General features: G+C 47.9%; 1 protein-coding gene across 4 annotated transcripts; it reads right to left on the bottom strand.

Moving 5' to 3' along the window:
• Positions 1 to 1,100: 1,100 nt before the first annotated feature.
• On the bottom strand, positions 1,101 to 20,724 carry ECE1 (endothelin converting enzyme 1). 4 transcript variants are annotated; one of them, XM_075277803.1, is made up of 19 exons: positions 20,652 to 20,724; positions 17,223 to 17,312; positions 15,097 to 15,238; positions 14,034 to 14,243; positions 11,571 to 11,695; positions 11,352 to 11,498; positions 10,778 to 10,843; positions 10,504 to 10,692; positions 8,038 to 8,180; positions 6,986 to 7,100; positions 5,139 to 5,249; positions 4,827 to 4,925; positions 4,011 to 4,088; positions 3,808 to 3,911; positions 3,434 to 3,544; positions 3,234 to 3,301; positions 2,972 to 3,162; positions 2,445 to 2,540; positions 1,101 to 2,199 (listed from the first exon to the last, which is right to left on the bottom strand). In XM_075277803.1, the coding sequence occupies exons 2-19, from the start codon at positions 17,310 to 17,312 to the stop codon at positions 2,023 to 2,025; spliced, it is 2,262 nt and encodes a 753-aa protein (XP_075133904.1). In that variant the 5' UTR covers positions 20,652 to 20,724; the 3' UTR covers positions 1,101 to 2,022. The 4 variants fall into 4 exon arrangements, with proteins under 4 accessions (XP_075133904.1, XP_075133902.1, XP_075133901.1 ...); XM_075277801.1 differs by lacking the exon at positions 20,652 to 20,724 and adding an exon at positions 19,348 to 19,366; XM_075277800.1 differs by lacking the exon at positions 20,652 to 20,724 and adding an exon at positions 17,603 to 17,673.
• Between the last annotated feature and the right edge of the window lie 1,359 nt (positions 20,725 to 22,083).

Genomic DNA, 22,083 nt, shown 5'->3' with positions numbered 1-22,083 from the left:
GATGCAGCTGAAGATGGAGGCGTCACTGGAGAGAGTTCTCTGGCAGCAATGGGGACGCTCCCATTGCCATTTGAGCGCTGGGGCCCGCCCCCATTGCTGCAAGATACTCATTTGCATACCAGTAAAAAAAAAACTAAACCAAACAGTATTTCTACAGAACGGCAGGCCGGAGGCAACTGAGCAAGGTAGGAGACGAACAGCCTTTAAAGCTACTCTGACGTGGTAAATAGATAAAAAAAAAAAAAAAAAAAGTTGTTTTAGTGGTAGAATCCATTTGAGAGTGTATAATACAGTGAGGGGGTACTGAGGAGTATTTTTACAGTGAGGGGGTACTGAGGAGTATATAATACAGTGTGTGGGGTACTGAGGAGCGTATAATACAGTGGGGTGGGGGCGTACTGAGGAACGTATAATCAGTGGGGGGCGTACTGAGGAGCGTATAATACAGTGGGGCGTACTGAGGAGCATATGATTCAGTGGGGGGCGTACTGAGGAGTGTATAATACAGTGGGGTGTGGAGGTGTACGAGGAGCAGATAATACTGTGTGTGGTGGGGGGGGGTGGGAGTGCTTCAGTGGATCATATTTTACGGGTTTTTTTAACTATATTTTTCGGCCCTCCAGTGGTTTAAGGGACAGTGAACTGGCCCCCTGTTTGAAAAATTTGAGGACCCCTGGTCTACAGTCTCAGCAGCGTCCCAAGGGGTTCTGATGTTTCTAAAGCAGGTCCTATCCTGATCAGAACAGAACCTGCTATAGAAATAATCGGAGGGCACCGAGCAAGAAGACTTCGCTGTTTGACCATCTTATTAGCGACATCACTTCTATAGACTGCAGTTTATTTCCTTGTCTTGATCCATGAACTAGGCATAATCCTCTGTTTTACCCAACAGCTTCAACATTAGGTTCAAAGTCTCGGTTGCTGAAAACTCAACCACTAACAGCTGAGGGTTTGTTATATTGTATCGCCCACAGCATTCACCAGGTTGCTACAGACTGGCTGCCCAAGTCTTCAACAATTGAGTTTCTCGGACTCCATTATTCTGGGAGCAGAATCTTACGATCAACCCAAGAATGTGTGTGGTGGTTTCAAGATGGCAGCACAAGAAAGCAAAGTGCCTGAACAGATCTACAAAGCAGAATATTTATTAGGCACCGGGTGAAATACAAGATTCCTGATTTCTATACAAAATGCAATAAACAGATGTAAAAAAAAGGCAAATTACAGGAGGAGTCCGAGTCGTGGGGAGAGTCATGGACCTGAAGCAGCAACTCAGGCCGCACAAAGCGACTTCTGAACTATTCAGTTGTGTATTGAGTGACTCCAAGGGTCAGAGACAGGCACGTAGTAATTGTGGACCGCCAGGCGGCACAGTCTCACCCCGCGGCTTCTCATTTAAAGTGACAGACCCTAAACGTGGAAGCGGCCGGGGCCACAGTCAGTATAAATATGTACAAAAAGTCACACACATATATACAAACGGAAAAGAATATGTACAGAGGGATGCAGTTATGGCTATGGCGCTGTTCTCCAGAACATGGCAGCAGCACAACTCCCGCCATCCTGTCACTAAGACCACAGGCCCTTTCTATATGACATGGTCACTTCTAGTGGAAATCCCAAAGTCCTAAGCTATGCTGAGATAAGTGGTGCCGTTACAATTTCGCCTTTCAGCTGCTGTGCATTGTAGGAAATGGCATTACGAGGGGGGTCCATCGATCAAGAGTTCCCCCACAGTCTGCAACAAGGACCTTAAAAGCAGGAAAGCCGAAGGTTGGCGACTTCAGCAGCGGTACCAATAGTCATCAGTGCAGCTCATACCGCAGAAGAGATGTGTAATAAAGGTGCATAGTCATCTATGGATTAGTGCACGGAATTATCTGAAAGTGGAAAGTGTCACTACGGATTTAAGAAACCTCTCAGGTCAGCCATTATTGTAAACAGTCCCCCAGGTACTGGGTGAGTACACCCCCCCAATCTCCCGTCAGTGGTTTCGTTATGGGCACCCCTCTTCCCGGTAGATCACCACACTTCACATTTCTTTGCTGGGTTCATCGGTGACCCCTCTGGACACTGGAAATGTTTGGAGAATTCTCTGGAATTAGACACTGAGCCAATGACCCGATAGCGGGACGGACTGTGCGGGTCAGTGATGATCCCTTCATGTGAGCTCTCAGGAGTCCGCACCGAACACCAGACCTGGAATGAGACCATGAGTTATAGTATATACTACCGTATACAACACATCACTGTCGCATCTTCAGAGCTGAACTCAGCAATCCAGGAGTTCAAAATATGGCAAGGTTGATGGACAAGTGTGTCAACATGCATGCCGAGAGAACAAATTGACTCACAGATCATGGTTAGGGACCAGTAGCCATCTTCTAACAAGAGGCTGGTGACACTGCAGTGTACGGAAAGACGTCAGTAATTTGTACTCTTACCTGAGCAAAGCCAACAAAGAAGAGCTGGTCATTGGTGAGTCCCAAGGATGGCAGCACCTCCTCCTCCCCGTTCTTGTTCACCCAGTTCTGATACGCCTATAAGACACAGAGCACACAATCGTCTTGGAGGTGGAACACAATGGGCACTTCGGTTCTACCATAATGTGCTGCACTGGAAGTAGCTGATTGTCTCATGGCAATGACACTGCGTGATAAGCGTCACAAGATCATGTAATGTACAACACTGTGTTTTACCGCCACTTCTCATTGTAAATCGTCACCTAACACTTAAACCTTCAGCTAACAGATTAAGAAAGGTCATTTTAGATTCTACAGGTCAAACCTAGCTGAAAATCCAGCTATGACCACCGGGGGTGCTGTTCAGAGTTTTCCCTACTGGAAATAAATAAGGCAACAGACTCCTGAACATGTGTCTCGATGACCTGAGCCCTGGACTTCAGCTACTGACTTCCACCAGCAGTTACCCAGAGAAAACAAATAAAAAGGGGATAAAGCGCGGGCCTTACCTTATAGGCAGCCTTGAGTCCTCCGTTGTCAGCAATGTTCTCGCCCAGGGTGTGTTTGCCATTCACAGCTTCACCATTTACCTTGTAGCTGCTATACTGCTCGGTGATGCACTCCGTCTGCTTCTTGAAGGCCTCCACAGAGGAGTTCTTCCACCAGGGACGCAGGTTTCCATCTTTGTCATACTCCCGACCTGAGCAGGAAGACAGAGGTTACTTGGGAACCAGAGAACGCAAGGAATGGACAGCTAGCAAAGAGACTCACCTTGGTCATCAAACGCGTGGGTCAGTTCATGGCCCATCACAACGCCAATCCCACCAAAGTTCAATGCTCTGTGGTAAGAAGAGGTTTCCATTAGACAAATCTATAATGAAGGCTTCGTCCCATCTACAGTAAGTGAACCATGTTGTAAGGTTAATGTAACGTTCACTCAGGCAATGTCATAATACATGGGAACGTCTTACGTGGGTGAGGAGCTGGTGTAGAACGGAGCCTGGAGGATCCCAGCAGGGAAGACAATCTCGTTCTTGGTAGGAGAATAATAGGCATTGACTGTAGGAGGCGTCATACTCCACCTGTAAGGAGACAAGGTAAGGGAATTCATGCTGTGTAATGCTGCATCTCTCCACTTGGCAGTTCAAAAAAAAAAAAAAAAAAGTTGCAGCTTCCATCATCCCACAGACACCTGGGGTGGGATGTAGTGTGGTAGCACCGATGTCCAGATACCACCCACCCCCCCTGTATTGTGGTAGAACCGATGTCCAGATACCATCCCCCCCCCCCCTTTCCCAGCCATTTTTCCATTCCCATTGTCACTATCCCCTAAACCATTACTCACTGGTCTCTGTTGGGTGGTTTGCGCAGTTGATCTGCGGTCACTCTTGCCGAGAAGTTGCAGAACAACATGACATTCTCAAAGTAGAGGTCTGAAGTTACTTCATACTGAAAGACAATCCAGGAGTGAGGGGGTTAAATCCTGACCAGAGGTGTGGAGGGGGATGGGGTATAAGTAACAAGCTCTGGCCAAAATGCTGAACTCACATCATTAAACACTTTGTCCAACTCCTTGGGGTCCATGATGAAATTGGGGTATCCGATCATGTCATAGATGGCTTCAGCCTGGGGAAGCAAGAATCAGAGGACATAAGTACTGCAGACATGGTAGAGGGCGGAAAGTGTGCAGTGTAAGATCAGGGTTTCTCCACTTTGGCTGTAAAAGATGCCTCTAACCCAGATAATAGATCAGTGTTTTAATTTTCCGATTGTAGATGGGAGCGGCCATCTTGCCAAAGCTTCTCCTCTGTTAACAGCATTTAGTGATCTGCTCATCAGCAGAGTCATGTCTATATAAACCCGAGCAGATCTATGGGAGAGTCTCCTAGTCACGCTCTGTGCAGAGGCGTATTATCTACAACATCATTTATTGTCAGATATGGATGCAGTAATGGGTTAGTGTGCTCTATAGGGGTGTTATGGATGCAGTAATGGGTTAGTGTTCTCTATAGGGGTGTTACAGATGCAATAATGGGTTAGTGTTCTCTATAGGTGTTATGGACGCAGTAATGGGTTAGTGTGCTCTATAGGGGTGTTATGGATGCAGTAATGGGTTAGTGTGCTCTATAGGGGTGTTATGGATGCAGTAATGGGTTAGTGTTATCTATAGGGGTGTTATGGATGCAGTAATGGGTTAGTGTTATCTATAGGGGTGTTACGGATGCAGTAATGGGTTAGTGTTATCTATAGGGGTGTTACAGATGCAGTAATGGGTTAGTGTTATCTATAGGGGTGTTATTTTCCTTCAGTTTCTTCCCAACCTAAAACTGGCTGATAACAGGGACCAAGAGATCATCTCCTTACCTTCTCTTTGGCTGCTTTACGGGTCTCTTCATCCATCCAGCTCAGAGTCTCCAGACTTTCCTCAAAAGCGTTCTTTATCCCCTTTATCATCTGCACAGCCTGCAGCAAAGCGGTCACATTACTACAGTCATGGCTTCCACAGGGGCAGCTCATTGTATGACCATAGCTGTATATCACGTTACATTACAATCCATCATAACTGGTCACACAACATTCTGTAGACAAACCTCTGAGGTTAGGGATAGAGGATCATCCAGTTACCAGTATGGCAGTAGTTTCAATGACTATGACCTCACCCTTCCCCCCACATACCCTGATTTTGCTGCTGTTGGCAAATGTGGATTTCACGAACATGGCTCCCAGAGCGAAGCCAAGGTTGTTATCTGTGTCAGCAATGCAGAACTTCCAGCGTGGGGTACAGGTCTACGATACAAAAGAAAGCAGCTCAGTGAGTCACGGTGCTATAAGGAGAGGTGCTGACATGAAGTGTGTAGATGTGAACAAGCTGTACCAGTGGCTGAATGTTCTAGGCCTAGATGAGCAGTACACCTGAAGTACTGGAAACAGCCAGCAGGTGGCACTGACTGAAACAGCAAGTTACTAAGTGACAGCTCCAAGATGTACGACAGTTATATGGGAGGGAACGGTCTGATTTATATAAGCACAAGTATGTACAATGGGTCAGCCAAGTCTCATGGGGCCCAGCCCCTTACATAGTAACTTATTAACACTGAGGGAGCAGATAAGGAAGCCTTATAAAATACCAAGCTATAAAGTATGATATATTGCAGGCTATACGCACTCAGGTTCACAAGTCACCTGGTGCAGAGCACTCAGTCGGTGTTCCCACCATGCAGAGAGTCTGGTCCCCTGTTCTGTGCTCCACATATAAGCCTGCTCTGGCAGACATCACTAGGGAGGAGCCTCAGATCAGCGTCAGATTTTGACATTCAGGAAACAGATCCACCCAAAGAACACATCTAGTGATCCTGAGCAGTGACCCGTTCACAGGGACCTGGGCTGACGTCCCCTTCCTGTCCCTGTACAACATGAGGGTGGACGGTGCCATTTCCTGCAGCAGATAAGTGCTGCCCTCTCTGAAGCACAGTGTTATACATGGAACCAGAACACGTTTCACTAGATCTTCTACTCTGGTTACAGCCACAGCTGCATTCACAAATCTGCTGTTTTAGCAAAGTTCAAGACAGGCCTGATTTACACAACCAAGCATGCAGGCCAAGGAAGGAGGATATTTTTTTTTTTTTTAAATGGAAGGCAATACAATGTCACCCGACTGCCATCAGTTTCCCCACATTTTCAATGGAAGATTCTATTCTGTTGTCATCCTGTCTATTCTGTTCTGTTATCCTGTTATCAGAATGGAGTGTCAGAATCCCCTCAGAAGAGCCTCAGTCACATGCATGAGGCCTAACATTGTATCAGTCACCTCAAATCAGTCAACCGATCCGATAATAGTGTGTACGGCTTTCTGGGAGATGCAGAACAGCACAGTAACAAGTCACATCAAGCAATTTGTTTTTTTGCAACCGGTCAACAAGAAACCAGCAGAATTAAGACTGTAGCTCAGGGGTAGGGAACCTTCTGCTCTCCAGCTGCTGTGAAACTACAACTCCCAGCATGCTCCATTCACTTCCATGGGAATTCCAAGAACAGCAGAGCAAGTATGCATGCTGGGAGCTGTAGTTTTGCAACAGCTGGAGAGCCGTACGTTCCCTACCCCTGCTGTAGCTCATGGAAATGCAAGTGGGATATACAAAGTGTTATATGTGGAGTTGTCGGGCCACAGACTTCTCTTTCATACTGATGACCTACCCAGAGGACAGGACCCTGCACAGTTCAGCTGCTCTTGCAGCCTCTGTTCTGGAAACGTTTAGTGGGTGGTTGGTGGTGGCAGCGCCGCTCTTATTACCTACAAAACGCTACACTTGCCACCCATTCATAGCACCTCCTGGTCAGATGATGCTAGAACAGATCTTATGTGGTGTCCAGGTGACAGACCCCCAGAGATAATTTGGGGCCAGAAGACCCCTTTTACATCAGTTCTAAGTTGAAGCCACAGTTCTGCACATTTTGCAGGCTGGTAGTCCCCTCACACGTGTTACAGAACCACCTCCCCCACATTAGGTTCTTGTCCTCACCTTTTTCGTTCCGTACATAACTTCAATGAACTTTTCCTCGGCGTCTTGGAAGCGCTGATCTAATAACAAGCTCGTCTTCCTCACCAAGTTCCACATCATGTAATTATTTAAGATCCTGCAAGTAAAATGGAATTTTAGACTGGCTGAAGGTGGTGTACCCCAAATACATCCCCCCTCCCCGCAATATGGCTGCCATTACAACTCCCAGGCAGCACCCAGCTTTCCAGAACAGTCTACTTGGTTATAGGATTTATCATTACACAGATCTGGCATTCAGGATGCTGAAAAAGTGACAATCCACGAAGCCGCAGTCCTACCTCCCACAGGGATTGTCACTAGAGACGAGCGAGTAGTATTCTATCAAATACCTCCGCCTGCAGAGTTAATGGAGGGTGTAAAAAAAAAATAAATAAAAAAAAAAAAAAAAAAAAAAAAAGGAAGTTGGGGGTAAATAGTTTTTCCTGCGCGGTATTTGACTGAGTACCCCAATAACTATGCAGGGGAGGTGTTCGATCGAATACTACTCGCTCATCTCTAATTGTCACCAATGCTCCACTGCTGAACAATTATCCTATCAAAAGCAGACGTTTGTGCTCATGGAGGATTCATTGTTCTCCACTTCTCTGCTCCAGAGTCCAATGAGCAAAGAGAGCAGAGATCAGAGCTGTAAAAGATGAGTTTAGCTCACTGCTTGTCCGAGAGCCACAAAAGCAATGACACCTCCATCAATACTGAGAGTCACTGCCTTCTAAACTGTCAGGGCAACATGCCAAGGGCTGCCATAGGTCAAGGTAAGGATGGAGGCATCTATCCATCCTTCCTTAAGGTTGCGCAGCCTTATGAGAAGTGGTTGTCACCCAGCTTTTGCAACGTCTAAATGACCGAGCTTTGCCTCCAATGATAAATAGAAAAATGTGCTCTTCAAGTGACTGAACAACCTGGGTAAAAACTGTGGAAAAGCAATGGTGGCCATACTGTTTGTCAGTTCTCCCTGCGTCCTAGGGGCTCTGATCGTGACACCCCCCTCCCCCCACAGCAGACAGCCCCTCTACCTCTTCTCAGTTCGGTTGATGAGGTGGGACACATCCTGCAGATATTCCTTTGCATAAACCACCACAGGTTCGGTCTCATTGATTTCGACAGGATGGAAAACCGTTCGGAGAAAGGCGATCCAATCAACCACTGGCACCAGATCCTGCAGATGACAAGGGAGACCACCATGAAATACACAACTGGTATAAGAAAAAGGTGCAGGGGGAACAAAACAAGGGTTGGAGGTCCAGGGAGGAAAACAAAAAATCTCAGTTGAAGTAATAACAGTAAGGACTTTCTAATGTTTCTAATGACCCCTTACAATCTGGCTTTCGCGCTCTGCACTCTACTGAAACGGCTCTCACAAAAGTCTCCAATAATCTCCTGATGGCTAAATCCAATGGCGATTTCTCTCTTCTTATTCTTCTGGACCTCTCTGCAGCTTTTGACCATCATCTCCTCCTCACTATGCTCCGCTCAGTCGGCCTCAATGACACTGTGCTCTCCTGGTTCTCCTCTTATCTCTCAGATCGCACCTTCAGTGTATCATTTGCGGGCTCTGTTTCCTCCCCTCTTTCCCTTGCTGTTGGGGTTCCTCAGGGCTCAGTCCTAGGCCCCCTGCTCTTTTCTCTCTACACAGCCCCCATTGGACAAACCATTGCCAGATTTGGCTTCAGGTACCATCTTTATGCTGATGACGCCCAATTATACACATCTTCCCGTGACATCACCCCTGCACTCATACAGAACACCAGTGACTGTCTCTCTGCTGTCTCAAATATCATGTCCTCTCTCTATCTGAAACTAACTCTCTCCAAGATTGAACTACTACTGTTTCCACCATCTAATAGATCTGTCCCTGATATATCCATTGCAGTCTCAGGCCTTACTATAACTCCTAGGCAGCAGGCCCGCTGCCTCGGGGTCATGTTTGACGCACACCTTTCCTTCACCCCTCATGTTGAATCACTCGCACGTTCATGTCACCTCCAGCTCAAAAACATCTCCAGAATACGTCCTTTCCTTACCAGAGATACACTAAAGACACTTATTGTCTCTCTGATTCATTCTCGCCTTGACTACTGTAACTCCTTACTAATCGGTCTTCCCCTCACTAAACTCTCTCCTCTACAATCTATTCTGAATGCAGCGGCCAGGCTCATCTATCAGGCGAGACGCTACAGCGATGCCTCCGGTCTGTGCCAGTCACTACATTGGCTGCCTATTCAATATAGAATAAAATATAAAGTTATCACCCTCATCCACAAGGCTCTCCATAATGCCGCACCTCCATACATTTCCTCCCTCATCTGTCTACCGCCCAACCCGTGCTCTCCATTCACTCAATGACCTAACACTTACATCCTCTATTATCAGAACCTCCCACGCTCGTATACAAGACTTCTCCCGAGTTGCACCACTTCTCTGGAATGCTCTACCCCGGACAATCAGATTAACTCCCAATTTCTACAGTTTCAAACGCAAACTAAAGACGCATCTTTTCAGACAAGCCTATCACAATGTCTAACGTAAACCCTTAACCGTCCTCTGTCCCTGCTCCCACATGATATGATGTCATCTCAGGATAACTTTATAGGTCCAAGCTCCATCCACATGTTACAGGACACGACTGGTGACGGCTCATAAAGTTTTATGTTTGTGTAATGACAGTCACCTCTATTACAGAAGTGTCTGACCCCTGTATAAGTAATGCCGCCCCTGCTACCTCCTGTGTCACCCCCTCTACCTCATAGATTGTAAGCTCTTGCGAGCAGGGCCCTCAGTCCCATTGTGTGAAATGATTCTCTTTGTAATGTATCTGTCTGTATTTTAACCCTACAAATTGTACAGCGCTGCGGAATATGTTGGCGCTATATAAATAAAATGTATTAATGTTTACAGCTTGAGCAGCTGGATGTGGGCGGAGCTTTGTAGGGTGATTGACAGCTCCATTCCCTGCCGTATAGTCCTGTGCTGGGAGATCAGCACAGCCATCCACAGACAGCATCACCGCCATACAAGGCTGTGCAGCAACCTCCAGGCACAGGTCACACCACAGCAAGAGAAGTAGTGAATGACCAAAACTACTCCCACCCTCCCCCCACCATGGGGGCCTTTACTTGGCTTTTGACCACCTCAGAGTGAGGGGCCATTCACACAGAGCAAAATGGCACAGATACCGTGGGAAAGCGCCATAATACGCACGGTATCCGTGCCATTTAGCTCCGTGTGAATGGCCCCTGACGATTCTGCAGCTCTGGAAACAACACCATGAGCCACAGCATCAATCTGGGAACAACCTACATGTTCAGACTTTCCTTAGAGGAAGTCTGCACTCTTCAGTCTTTTCTTGGACTACCTCTTACCCCATTTATGCCAGAGGTTATATATTTATGAGTTCCAATAATGGAACTCTAGGCATAAACGGGTTAAGGAGTTCCCCTTTAACGTGATCTTATCTTCACCCTGATGGATCTAGCACATACCTTCAGAGCACCGGCAGTGATCTTGTGGTAAATGAGCTCCTCGTCTCGCCTCTTCTCTTGGGGGATGGTGATATTTGCCAGGGAGGTTTCAAAATCCAGGATCTCTTCCATCTGGGCCCGTGTTGTGTTCTCCTCTCCCCCCAGGAGAACTCCCAGCTGCACCATGAAGTTAAGATACCCAGTAAGAACCTGAATGGTGGACAAAAAAATAAAAATAAATTAATTCTCCATATGGAAGAGAGGTGGGACAACCGTACAAATGGCCAGTGCTCACCTTCTCATTGGCGGTTTTATTCAGGTAATATTCCCTCGATGGCAGCCCCAGGCCAGACTGGTCTATCTGAAGGTGACACAAAGAAAGCTCCATGAATACAGGGTGGGGTCACCCCCTCCCCATATCTATCAGCACCAATCCTGAACCTATTACAGGATAAGCTTCCACTTCCCAATTGTAAATCCTCCACTTTGCTTCTCCTGTACTGCATCTTAGTTATGAGTCTTGTACTCCAGTCACATCCACAGCTGTAGCACAATTCTACTTGTGTCGGACCAGTTAAGGGACCCGCCCTGAAAACAGGTCTGTTACTTTACACTAGAGCACTACAGACTCACCTGGATTACTGGGTCTATATATAACAATACTGGTTCATTTTAAACATTAAAAAAAAAAAAAAAAAAAAAAAAGTGACTACAGCTCTGGATGTGGCTGGAGTAAGAACGGACTGAAGCTCTGGTTACTACTAGAGTATATGGCGTGACAACGCTAGGTCAGAAAGAGGATTTACACGGCTTCTGAACATTGGATGTGATATGTCTGTAGGCCATGTGGCTGCCGCTTCGCTCCTCACCTGGATGATGTTACTGTTGGAGTTTTTGGAGTCTGCACTGACAAACACGGAGAAGAACGGGGAGATGCGGTAATACGCGGTGACAGCCTGCAGAGTCTCCTGGAAGTTATCCCTATCCCAGGGCCCGGTGATATTCCAGCCACCAAGCTGCAAAGAGGAGATTGGATGAAAGTGTGATCCCTACACAGCAGCCAACCATCCGCCCCCGGACAGACCTACCTTCTCTATCAGCTCCTGCAGAGGTTTGGCTCCCAGCTCCTCAATCTTGGACTCATTCAGACAGGCCTGGTAATACCGCTGTGCCTTGTGCTCAGCCAGGCTGCTGAAGTTCATGGTCGTGTTCTCTAAAGTCAGGAGATACACAGAAGCAAGATACGGGTCAGTTATACTCAGCATCCCCTGGAGTCTGGTTCAGGCCCTGCAGCTTCTGTGAGACTGCACAGTACAACTTCCATGGCACTGCAGTAGTCACTTGACTGCTTCTATGTACAGTATTTGACGCCCTTAATGGGCATGAAGAAGGATAAAGACATTTAAAGGAGAAGTAAATGTAAAGTAGTAGTGCTGGTTATGGGAACCTTCAGCCTCCAGAATGAGGGAATACTTCCTTGACCTGGTTACTGGCAGAGTAATGAACATGGTGTCAGACTGCACCATCCTCCGTGAGAATCACCACAGGGCTCAACATTTCATTTCAAGGGACCCGGTGTCAATGAAGCATGGCCCCAGCGTATCCATCTGGCTCCCATTACAGTCAGCAGCTTTAATAATAGTTTTGCAGCTTTGACGCCCACCTCCACACCCCCCAAACATCAACACCACATGAGCCGAGTCCCACACGTTCCGCTCATTCCTGACCCATCAAAGAACCAAAACCAGATGAGCCATGAGGCCTCTGGGGGAAATGCTCACATCTATGTACACTGCCGGCCCATGTTTTAGCAGCACATAGAAAACACCCCTTGAAGGGCAAATGTGACAACCAGATTTACATTTACGAGGCTTACTTGGCACCCGCCATTAGGACACCACTAATCTCCAGGCATCTGTGCAGAAAATACACCAATAATCCTCCAGTGTCGCCATTTTAGTTAGAAGTTGCGAGGCCTTTACAGGAGCTGTTACTCTGCTTTCCCAAACTTCTGAAGGGTATACTGCATAGATAGGTGGAGAATAGGGGCATAGGATTTCCTTCAGTCCTGACTGACAATGACATGTGAGCAGATGACTGTATAACTATAATACATTCATTATTATAGTTCACATAAATCAAGAGAACTCCTACATAAAACAGATTACTGATTTTTGGAGAGCGGTCCCTTTAATTACATCCCCCTTCCCCTCCACACAGGTCACACTGCCCTGCCCCCATGTTGCATGTTGATTTTATTACATGAGCACCCTATCAAGTTGACTGTCTCCCAGGACACAGAGATAAGAGGGAGAGAAGAAAAAAAACCCACACACTAAAGTGAAGGACAGGGTGTGAAGATGCAGCCTGACAAGAGTCCTGGACAAGGGGCGACTAGTGCCCTGGATATGGGGTGGCCATTCACCAACAACACAGCTGATAATGTGAGAGGTTCATGTTTACCCAGAATGGGGCCTGGAGTGGGGGAAGGGGGCCAGGAATCCGCTCTGAAGGTCACAGCCCAGTCTGTGTTGTGAAGATAAGAACCTCGGCTTCTCAGTTTCTCCTAGGTAAAGGTTTAACATCTAAGATCCCAAGACTACAGAGATCACCACTATTGCCCTACTACAGGGCGGAGGGCCAAACATTGTCCATTGGCTTATTTTACTAAAATCATGGAAAGATGGTTTTCTCCTAAATGCACATTCAGCAGCTCTGCTTTGGGTAGAGGTCAACAGCAAGCAGAGATCATGAAAAGGGTGAGGAACCGAGACAAGAAACTGCAGAACTTCTCTAAATAAACTGCACAGCCTGGAGAAGTGACGAACCTTACCCCAACAAGCAGGGAGCTCTGGCGTATAACAGTAATTGTGCAGTACAATGTGACTGTCATTGTCCTCCTCCCCACAATAGGTTAATAAGATTTTGGCCTCTCATCTGGTGTGCACCAGGGAGTTACATAATCTGTAGCGTCACAAGGTCCCGGAGGCTGTAGCAATGTGGAGACGTTCTGGCAAGACCAGCAAGTCCTAGAATTAGACGTCAGATCGTGCCCCAGATCCCACTACTCTGTCCACCAGGAGGAGGGTGGGGGCCTGCACTACAAAATAGTGACCCTCCCTCTATGGACGCCAGAGCAGCACAACGACACCAAAGAGTACTGCAGGAACTTAGCTGAAAACCCATGCAAGACCTAAAGACCATGACTGGGGAAGAGGAGGGGGATAATTATACAGACGTCATGTCATCTGCACCAAGGAGAAAACTGGCACAAACCCCTGAAAGCAGGAGCATGACATCCCATAGTAAGGAAGTAATGGGGGTAGGAAGATGGGAATTCACTTTGTGCAGGGGTCAAGGAACATGAGGGTTGGCCAAGCTTGCAGAGGTTTAAAAATGACATGCCAAGAGTAGAGGGATCTGGGAAAGCTGGGAGACCCCCACTATGGTTGGAAGGTACCACAGCCTGACTGCTTATGCAACAATTTAATAGAACAAAACAAGGAGTTCACAGCGGTTCCATCAATCCCCCTAACACTGCCTCTACTCACCCAGGAGATGCTTCATGATGGCCTGATTGTGCTCCCATAGTTCATTGAAGGTCCCCCAGCGCGAGTGTCCATCAGGGACAGGGTTGGCCTTGATCCATCCCCCGCAAGCATAGCTGTAGAAATCTTCACAGGGGTCGACAGTGCGGTCCAGGAAACGCAAGATGGAGCTGGTCACAGAGATGCAGGGCTCTGACAGACAGACGCCATTATCTACAGACACAGGAGGGAGGAAAGGTCAAGAAGCTGCTTTAACTCACCTGTCACGCTTTTATAGGGCCTAGGACCTCCACTCCCATATCCAGTGCCAGAACATAAGTTTATGGAAGAAGAGGGGGAGTCAATGGAGTTGAGAGTCACAGTTCTGTAGTGTGGGGAAAGGACTCAGTACCTTGATGGCAGCCATCACACAGCGCCATTGGTCAGTCATCCCAATTCACCTTCAGATGACAGTTGAGCGCTGTCCGTCACTGCACCATAACCCCTTCTGTACAGAGGCCTAGTCCAGCGGGGGTGGGAGCGAGCACATAAGAGGGGCCACAGCACCCCAGTTAGCAATGAGAAAGGGCCCGACCTGAGGAGCAACCTAGGAATTCTGGGACTTCCTTTTAAAGGCCGGTCTCCTGTCCTCTGTCAGTGACGCTTTATTCTATATCAGTAACAGTTGTGCAACTTTTTAATAGACATTTTAATCCCAAGATGTCTGGATATAAAGCAGATTATTATCATTCACTGACAGCAAGCAGAGACTGAACCCATATGCCGACATTGTCACAGTCAGCTGTGAGAAGTATCCGTGCAGACAGTCTTTAGTGAGTCGAGTACTCTAGAACAAATCTATTATTCTAGACTGCACTACTACATTGGAGCGAGACCTCAGCTATGATACGTAGTCGTTCAGCCTCTGTATGCAAACAAGAGTTTCCATTCACTGACAATAAGCAGATCCTGTAAATGAGGAATTGAGTCTCTGGTACTTGCAGAGGGTTTTCTTCTACAATGGAGGGGTCTATAGGATGGTTCCATTATTGGTTGCTATTGCAGCCCACTAACGTGTTTTACTCACTCCTGCGGTACTGGATCACCAGGGAGAGAACACAGGCCAATAGCCCGACTGTGAGGATGAGCACCAGCACCAGCAGCCGCTTCTCTATGTGCGTCCTATCGGTCCAGCAGCTGCTGCGGTTTCGTCCTCCTCGTAGGCTCACCTGTGGATGAAAGCGTCCTGCAGGTTAGTACGGAAACAAGATGAGCGGCGGTGCAGAGAACAGTGCCCGGACATGGCCGTGTGTTTACAGGCTGACGTCATGAGAAGAGTTAGGAATGTCCCAAACATCACAATCTGCGGAAACCAAAGAGCCAACGTCACCGGACAGGGCACATTCCAAGCATAGCAGCCCTTTAACCCCCTCACTGCCAAATCCATGGGAACACTCAAGGTTATAATAGTCAATTTTAGTTTCATCTGTTTCAGGAAAAGTTGGGTGACAAAGCTGACAGAAAATTATAAGATTCACACTGGGGCAGATTTATTAAGACTGGTGCATCATACACTAAAGGCCACGAGATATAACAGGTTCTGGCCTCGCCGGACATCCTAGCAAGCTGGTATACATTCACATTATAACTCACTAACAAAAACCAGCTTCAGTTACAGCGAATACGTCAGGCAGAGATGTCGCCTCCCACGTGTACACAATGTGGCGAAACACACGCAACAGTTTGTGGCACATGTTTAGCACAAGAAAGCTCCGTGCTCCAAATAAGCACCACAATAACATCCCCCTACATCAGAAAACAAGCAGAGAGCGATTAAGAAATCTACTCCATGGTGTTAAGTTTTCTCCAATATTAAGTCAAAGTCCGTGCCACTCAGCTTTCCTAGATTCCCGATTTAATGCACCGTTATGCAACAGCTTTCTTAAGATCAGAACCAAAGGCTGAACAGACCCTATGTAAGATAAAACAAAAACGGATCCTTCAATCCGCCTGCGCCAACACATGTAAGACGAGATGTGGGAAACCTTCACCTTGTTTGGATAACGGATTACGATGTTCTGGAGAGGATCCAGAAAAAACCCGCTCAGAGGAAGGAAAATATCCAAAGGCTCCCACGCTTCTCCAGGGCAGGGGTATCAGACTAGCAGCAGGTGCCCAGAGAGGGGTGACCTAGCACTTTGAGTCCTGCAAATAAGAGACGAAGGGAGGATATGCCCCCTCCCCAACCAGACGAGGGTCCAGAGAGCAGAGGAAGCCACGACCTGGTCAGCAAACTCTCCCGTCGGACCCTTCAGCTTCCCCATGTGCTCACAGATAGCAGCCATGTCTGACATGAACCCTGTTGGTGCTGTAACAGTTTGCTCCCTGTTATCAGCCATTTCAGGCCAAGAATCCTCCCTTACCCCACAACCACTACTGTTACACTCCAGCCCCCCTCCTCTAATTGTCCCATGTGGATGGAGGTTTACCAGCCCTTTAATTCTGGATGAGGGGTTAATCCCAGTCTACCTGGCAGAGCAGGAGGCGGCTCAGGTTTCCATTGTGTTTTGATCGGGTGACACATCTGGAATGTAAAACATCTCCACACACCCAGCTCCATGTTGTATGTTCCCACATGCTCCTGGCTCCCCACCCGTCTTGTCTCTAGAGCTTACAGTCTACACTCTCTGCAAGCTGTATGAGCCAACACGTGTCTCTGGAAGGAGAAGAGTCTGGTCTGCTCTATCGATCACAGAAGAATGGACTTTGCATATATCTGTGACCAGCTGCTGAGGGTAAAATGTGCAAGATACATGATATGTATGAACCCTACAATACATGGACACCCTAAAACTTGCTCCACCTGACAGGACCACCATCACCAGGACCCAGTGGACATGAGCACAGCAGACAAAAGGCCTAATGATGGGAATAATCCTAAGGCTGCAGCGGGGGCAGGGAACTCCTGTAAAGCCTTATACCTAACTACAGGAAAGTGTCCCCCACCCCTTCATAGAGCCGAACACATCTGTACTTACTTAACTCCTCCTCCAGCCATTAGATTGCAAGCTCTTCAGCGCTGACTGATCAGAGTTACAGCTGCTGTGAATCTCCCATAACTTTACAGTTTAGTTGACATACAAGCCCCTCACCCAAGGTCTCCCACATATACAAACACCCCCATTTGCAGGCCATGTGTGACCTCCCCCGTACCTGAACTCCACTGGGATACACCTCACCCTCCTGGATGGAATCCACCAAATCCTCCTCGTCCTCTCTTGTTGCTCTTTTGTAGGACGACATCTGAAAGGTGAAGTGTAAAACAGTCTCTCTCAAAACTTCCATGAACAGGGTAAAAGTTGCCAGGCTCATGAAGGGGCCCAAGGGGTCTTAAGCCCAGCACCCACCACCCCAGGCTACCCTTCTGCTGCCCCAGCCCTGCATCTCCACCGTCTCCCAAGATCAAATCTCAAGTAAAACACAAGAGGAGCAGCAGCTACAGCCCACAGGACCACCCACACCAAGGCTCCTTATGTAAGGCTTATCTATACCCCCTGCAGGGGCACATGACCAGGGAACTAGGGGGCACATACTTCTGTTCTCCAGCCTCATCATCCGACCACTACTGTCATCTCTGCCCCCAAGCCTGTGGCTTATTTTGTATTTTTATCTTGGACTCTGCGCCTCCCTCCTTCCTGCCATTATTGACTGAGCAGCCACTCACACAATGAGGGAGGGAAGGCGGCCTTAACCCCCTCAGTGCTGGGGCTGAACACGAGGATCTCAGCTACTCATTTACAGAAAACTGGATCCAGGCACCACAGGAAATGGAGATTTACCAGAAATGCTCCTATTATTGAATACTGACCCCATCATACACATTTAGCGTCAGCAGAACCAACGTACATACGTTACTAAACTACTGTTACACCCTGTATCATACCCCGATTGTGGAGTCACTGTATATACATTACTGATCCAGAGTTACATCCTGTATTATACTCCAGAGCTGCACTCACTATTCTGCTAGTACAGTCACTGTGTACATACATTACATTACTTATCCTGTACTGATCCTGAGTTACATCCTGTATTATACTCCAGAGCTGCACTCACTATTCTGCTGGTACAGTCACTACTTGCCCACAGTCCACACACTGGCAATCCCTATTTACGTATTGTACAGTCTTTGCAGTTTCCTTCATCAACTAGCAGAATAGTGAGTGCAGCTCTGGAGTAGAAGGGTATGTTTACGCAGTGAAATTTGTGAACAGACCCCAATCCAGGATTGCACAGCACTGGAAATCCCTCACAGAAAATGAAAGTATCAGGAGTTGTAGTTCTACAAATAAGAAAAATTACAGACAAGTAAAATGGAGAACCTGAAGAATATACTACACAAGGCTGCTCAGTATATGTAAACCCTCATAAAACTAACACGAAGGGGAAGCCCCGGGCAGAGAGCACAGTACCCTACCCTGCAAGAGCTGAAGGATCAGCGGCGCCCAGGGGGGGGGGGGATTACCAGCAGGCTATTGGCTTTACTCCTGAGCAGCTCTGATCCATCATAATGGAATTAGCCGCTTGTTACTTTTCTTATTAAGTCATTTTCCTTAGGAAGTTCATGGCCTCCTGCCGGCACCGCTGGTACGTATACACACAGACTGGCAGACGCTCGCAGCACGTCACAAGATTATGGCTTTGAGTCTATAGTGGGGTTACATCCTCCTCTGCTTATGGGTACATGGGTTACTGGGGCGTCAGTGAGATCTCACCACAGGACGGCACCGCTCATCTCACCACATACATAAACTAGAGCGCAGCTTCCTCTTAACTGGTGACAATGGGCCCCAAATATACAATCCGGACCAAAAAAAAAAAAAAAAAAGTGGATTAACGCTATTGATATTTAATGTCCGTTGTTCTTATCCGTCACAACAGATACAGGCGGAGTCCCCACTGTATGGGGTCACTCTGCATTCAGCCCCATGTACAGATCATCGAAGTTCTGAAAAGTGTAATGACCAGAAAAGTAAACCCGAGTCTAGATGGTGTCCGCCATGTTATCTACCTTAGAATCAATGGAAGGGGATAGACAGAAGGGGCTCGATCTGTGTCCGGTACTATCAGCTTTGATGGGCGACAGCTACAGACCCAATAATGGTGGTGTGAACACAACCTTATATCCATAGGATGGAGTAACTGCATATACAACATGATAATTCTCTTACATCCATTTTTGGAGGGTTCCCCACCTACCTATATTGGTTCTCTTACCCATCACACGTCAGTTCTCTAGGAAAGCCAAGTGACCAATAGGATCACCGTTACAACCTACAGGGACATTCACCCAGATTTCCTGGAATTCAGACAGGACGACAGCCCCAGTGGAAGCCGCTATGGAAACACCACTATTCACCCAGCTTTTCCAGGAAAAGAAAGTTAAGTACCACAGAGAAGTTTCCTTTGACAGAAAGTCTATACGATAACGCCCAGGCACCCACCAGGAATGGCAGGGGCAGAGGACTGATCTCTTCATCATGGTCTCTGGCTCCGCACAGTGTGGAGGAGGAATGTAAACATGTCCTCTAACCAGAGTCATGGGCACCCCCCTCCCATTCCTAGACCCCCAGTTAATGGTCCATACAGGACGGCAGGGGCTATACCTGGAAAGAAGCTTGGAGGGGTTTACACAAGGTCAGCGGGCACTGACACCACACAGTGATCTCACATGGGCACACGACCCCTCCCCCACACTGATCTCAGGGCACAGCAGGTGTCAGACTTCCTGGAAAACTTCTCTGCTCCTGGAAAATTCGGACCATCAGACTCCAGGCAGAGGACAGCACCAAGTGCCCAGCAGTGGGCATCAGATTTAACCCCTTCACTGACCTCCCATCTCTACAGAAACTAACATATCAAGCGGGGTCAGTGAACGCTGACATGAGAACTGAGCACCCCCGGTGGGCACCAGTTAGTATTACAACAGTCACATCCCCTCAGCCGGACCCCAACATATAAACAGTCCCACCCACCAAGTCACTGGCAGAAAACTACAATTCCCAGGACACAGGATGACGGCATCACAAAAACTAAGCCCTACAGCACAAGACAAGCAAATAAACCCCAAACCCAGATGTAGGAAGCAGCGGAGGGCGGACGGTGAGCTAGAGGGGGTACTAGGAGACAGTCTGGGGGTGACAAGTACAACATACATGTAACAGGTTTACTATGGGGTGTAGCATGGGGTGGCAGGCTAGAATATGTAGGATTGGGGAGACGGAATAAACTGTAGGCAGGGGGAGTAAGACACTGAGGACAGGGGGGGTTACAATATTGGGGGGGCACAACAGGCTGTACTGTGAATTATAGTGTGGGGGTAACAAGTACTGTTTATAGTGGGGGTTTACAGGTTGTACTGTAGACAGGTGTTATACTATGGGGGTGACAGGTTGTCCTGTAGATAATGGGGGGGGGGGTGACAGGTTGTACTGTAGACAGGTGTTATACTATGGGGGAACAGGTTGTCCTATGGATTATAATGTGGGGGGTGACAGGTTGTACTGTAGACCGGTTATAATAAGGGGGTGACAGGTTGTCCTATGGTATATAGTTTGGGGTGACGGGCTGTACTGTACATACCTCGCCGGTCCTGACGTGCTGTCCCCCGGTCTCGCCTCCCTCACTCCCGGGGTCCCGGCTCCGGACTTGTGGCCGCCTCTCCCTCTCAGGTACTGAACTGCTTCCCGCCCCTCCCCCTCTCTGTGACTGACAGCCCCGAAGACCAATCAGACGGCAGATAACACTTAACCGCTTCCTGCCCGGCGCAGGGCTCCATAATAATATTCGGACATGCAGAGCGCGCTGTGCCGGGGCCTGGGAGTTGTAGTACTTCCTTAGTCCATAAGGAGGAGCACGTTACAGATCCCTGGGGTTCTCATCCCGTGGATGTAAGTGTGTGCTCATTCTGACAGCAAGCAGAGATCTGAGACTCTTCAGCTAGGAATAGAAAGCTATTGAGCTGTAGGACGTCGCCACAATATTTACATCGGGGGGTGGTCCAGGATTAGACAAGTATGACAGACAGCGCCTCCTCTGTCCATAGGCTGTGTGTGGTATTGCAGTCTGTCCCATTCACTGCAACGCAGCTGAACTTCAATACCAGACAGCCTATGAACTGTAAGGATTTCTTATAAAGCCGCCATTTTTTTCATGCTGGATCACCCTTTTGAGGCCAGGTACACATCTATTTTTGGGTTTCCACTCTTGTAGTCCGCCCCCCCCCCCCCCCCCCCCCAGACAAACCCATACACATTAAAAAGTGCTTCCCTTAGGAAACCTGCGCACTCCATAGACTATAATGGGGCCCATGTGGTTTCTGCACAAAAAAAATGCAGAGAGAAGTTCCGTGTGCAGGACCCCTGTCCGTATATTTCATGTGGAGAGAGGAGCGGAATGGCCTGAACACAGATGTGAACCGGGCGTCACTGACGTGTTAAATTGAAAACCCATATGACTGATTGGGTGAAGACGGCCATATTTGGCACCCTAAATCCCAGTAACTTAAGGAGACACTCTTGGGGGGGGGGGTGTCTCCTTAAGTTACTGGGATTTAGGTTGCCAAATATGGCCGTCTTCACCCAGCCACCTCAGAATCCAGTCCAAAATACAGCTAGCCGCATCTGGATGCCAGTGCAGTGCTTACAGTGTACCGCCATCCAGTCGTGGCATTCTGCTCCGGATTTGGTCCAAATGAATGGGCCTAGTCAGGAGGGAGTGTCGTGCCGCGGACTGTCGTGGAATCTTCGTCAAGAACGGCCAGGTCGCTTTTTCCCCCCGTGAGTGGGAACAAACTGCTTGCAGAAAAAGGAACCCATTGAATTCAATGGGAGGCAGTTTGAGCCAGATTCCACATCAAAATTCGACCCAAAAAACCCAGTGTGAACCCGGCTTTAAGGGTTCACTTTTTCCTATAACAGCAGGTTTGCAAAGCCAAAACCCCACCTGCATAATAATGTGCTGGTGATTTAGTGGCCCCCAATCTAGTCTCAGGTTCTCTCAAAACAGCGATAGA

This window comes from Leptodactylus fuscus, chromosome 6 (assembly GCF_031893055.1).
Source record: "Leptodactylus fuscus isolate aLepFus1 chromosome 6, aLepFus1.hap2, whole genome shotgun sequence".
NCBI lineage: Eukaryota > Metazoa > Chordata > Amphibia > Anura > Leptodactylidae > Leptodactylus > Leptodactylus fuscus.
The sequence above is the reverse complement of the archived record's forward strand: the minus strand, read 5'-3'. Positions and strand labels throughout refer to the sequence as shown.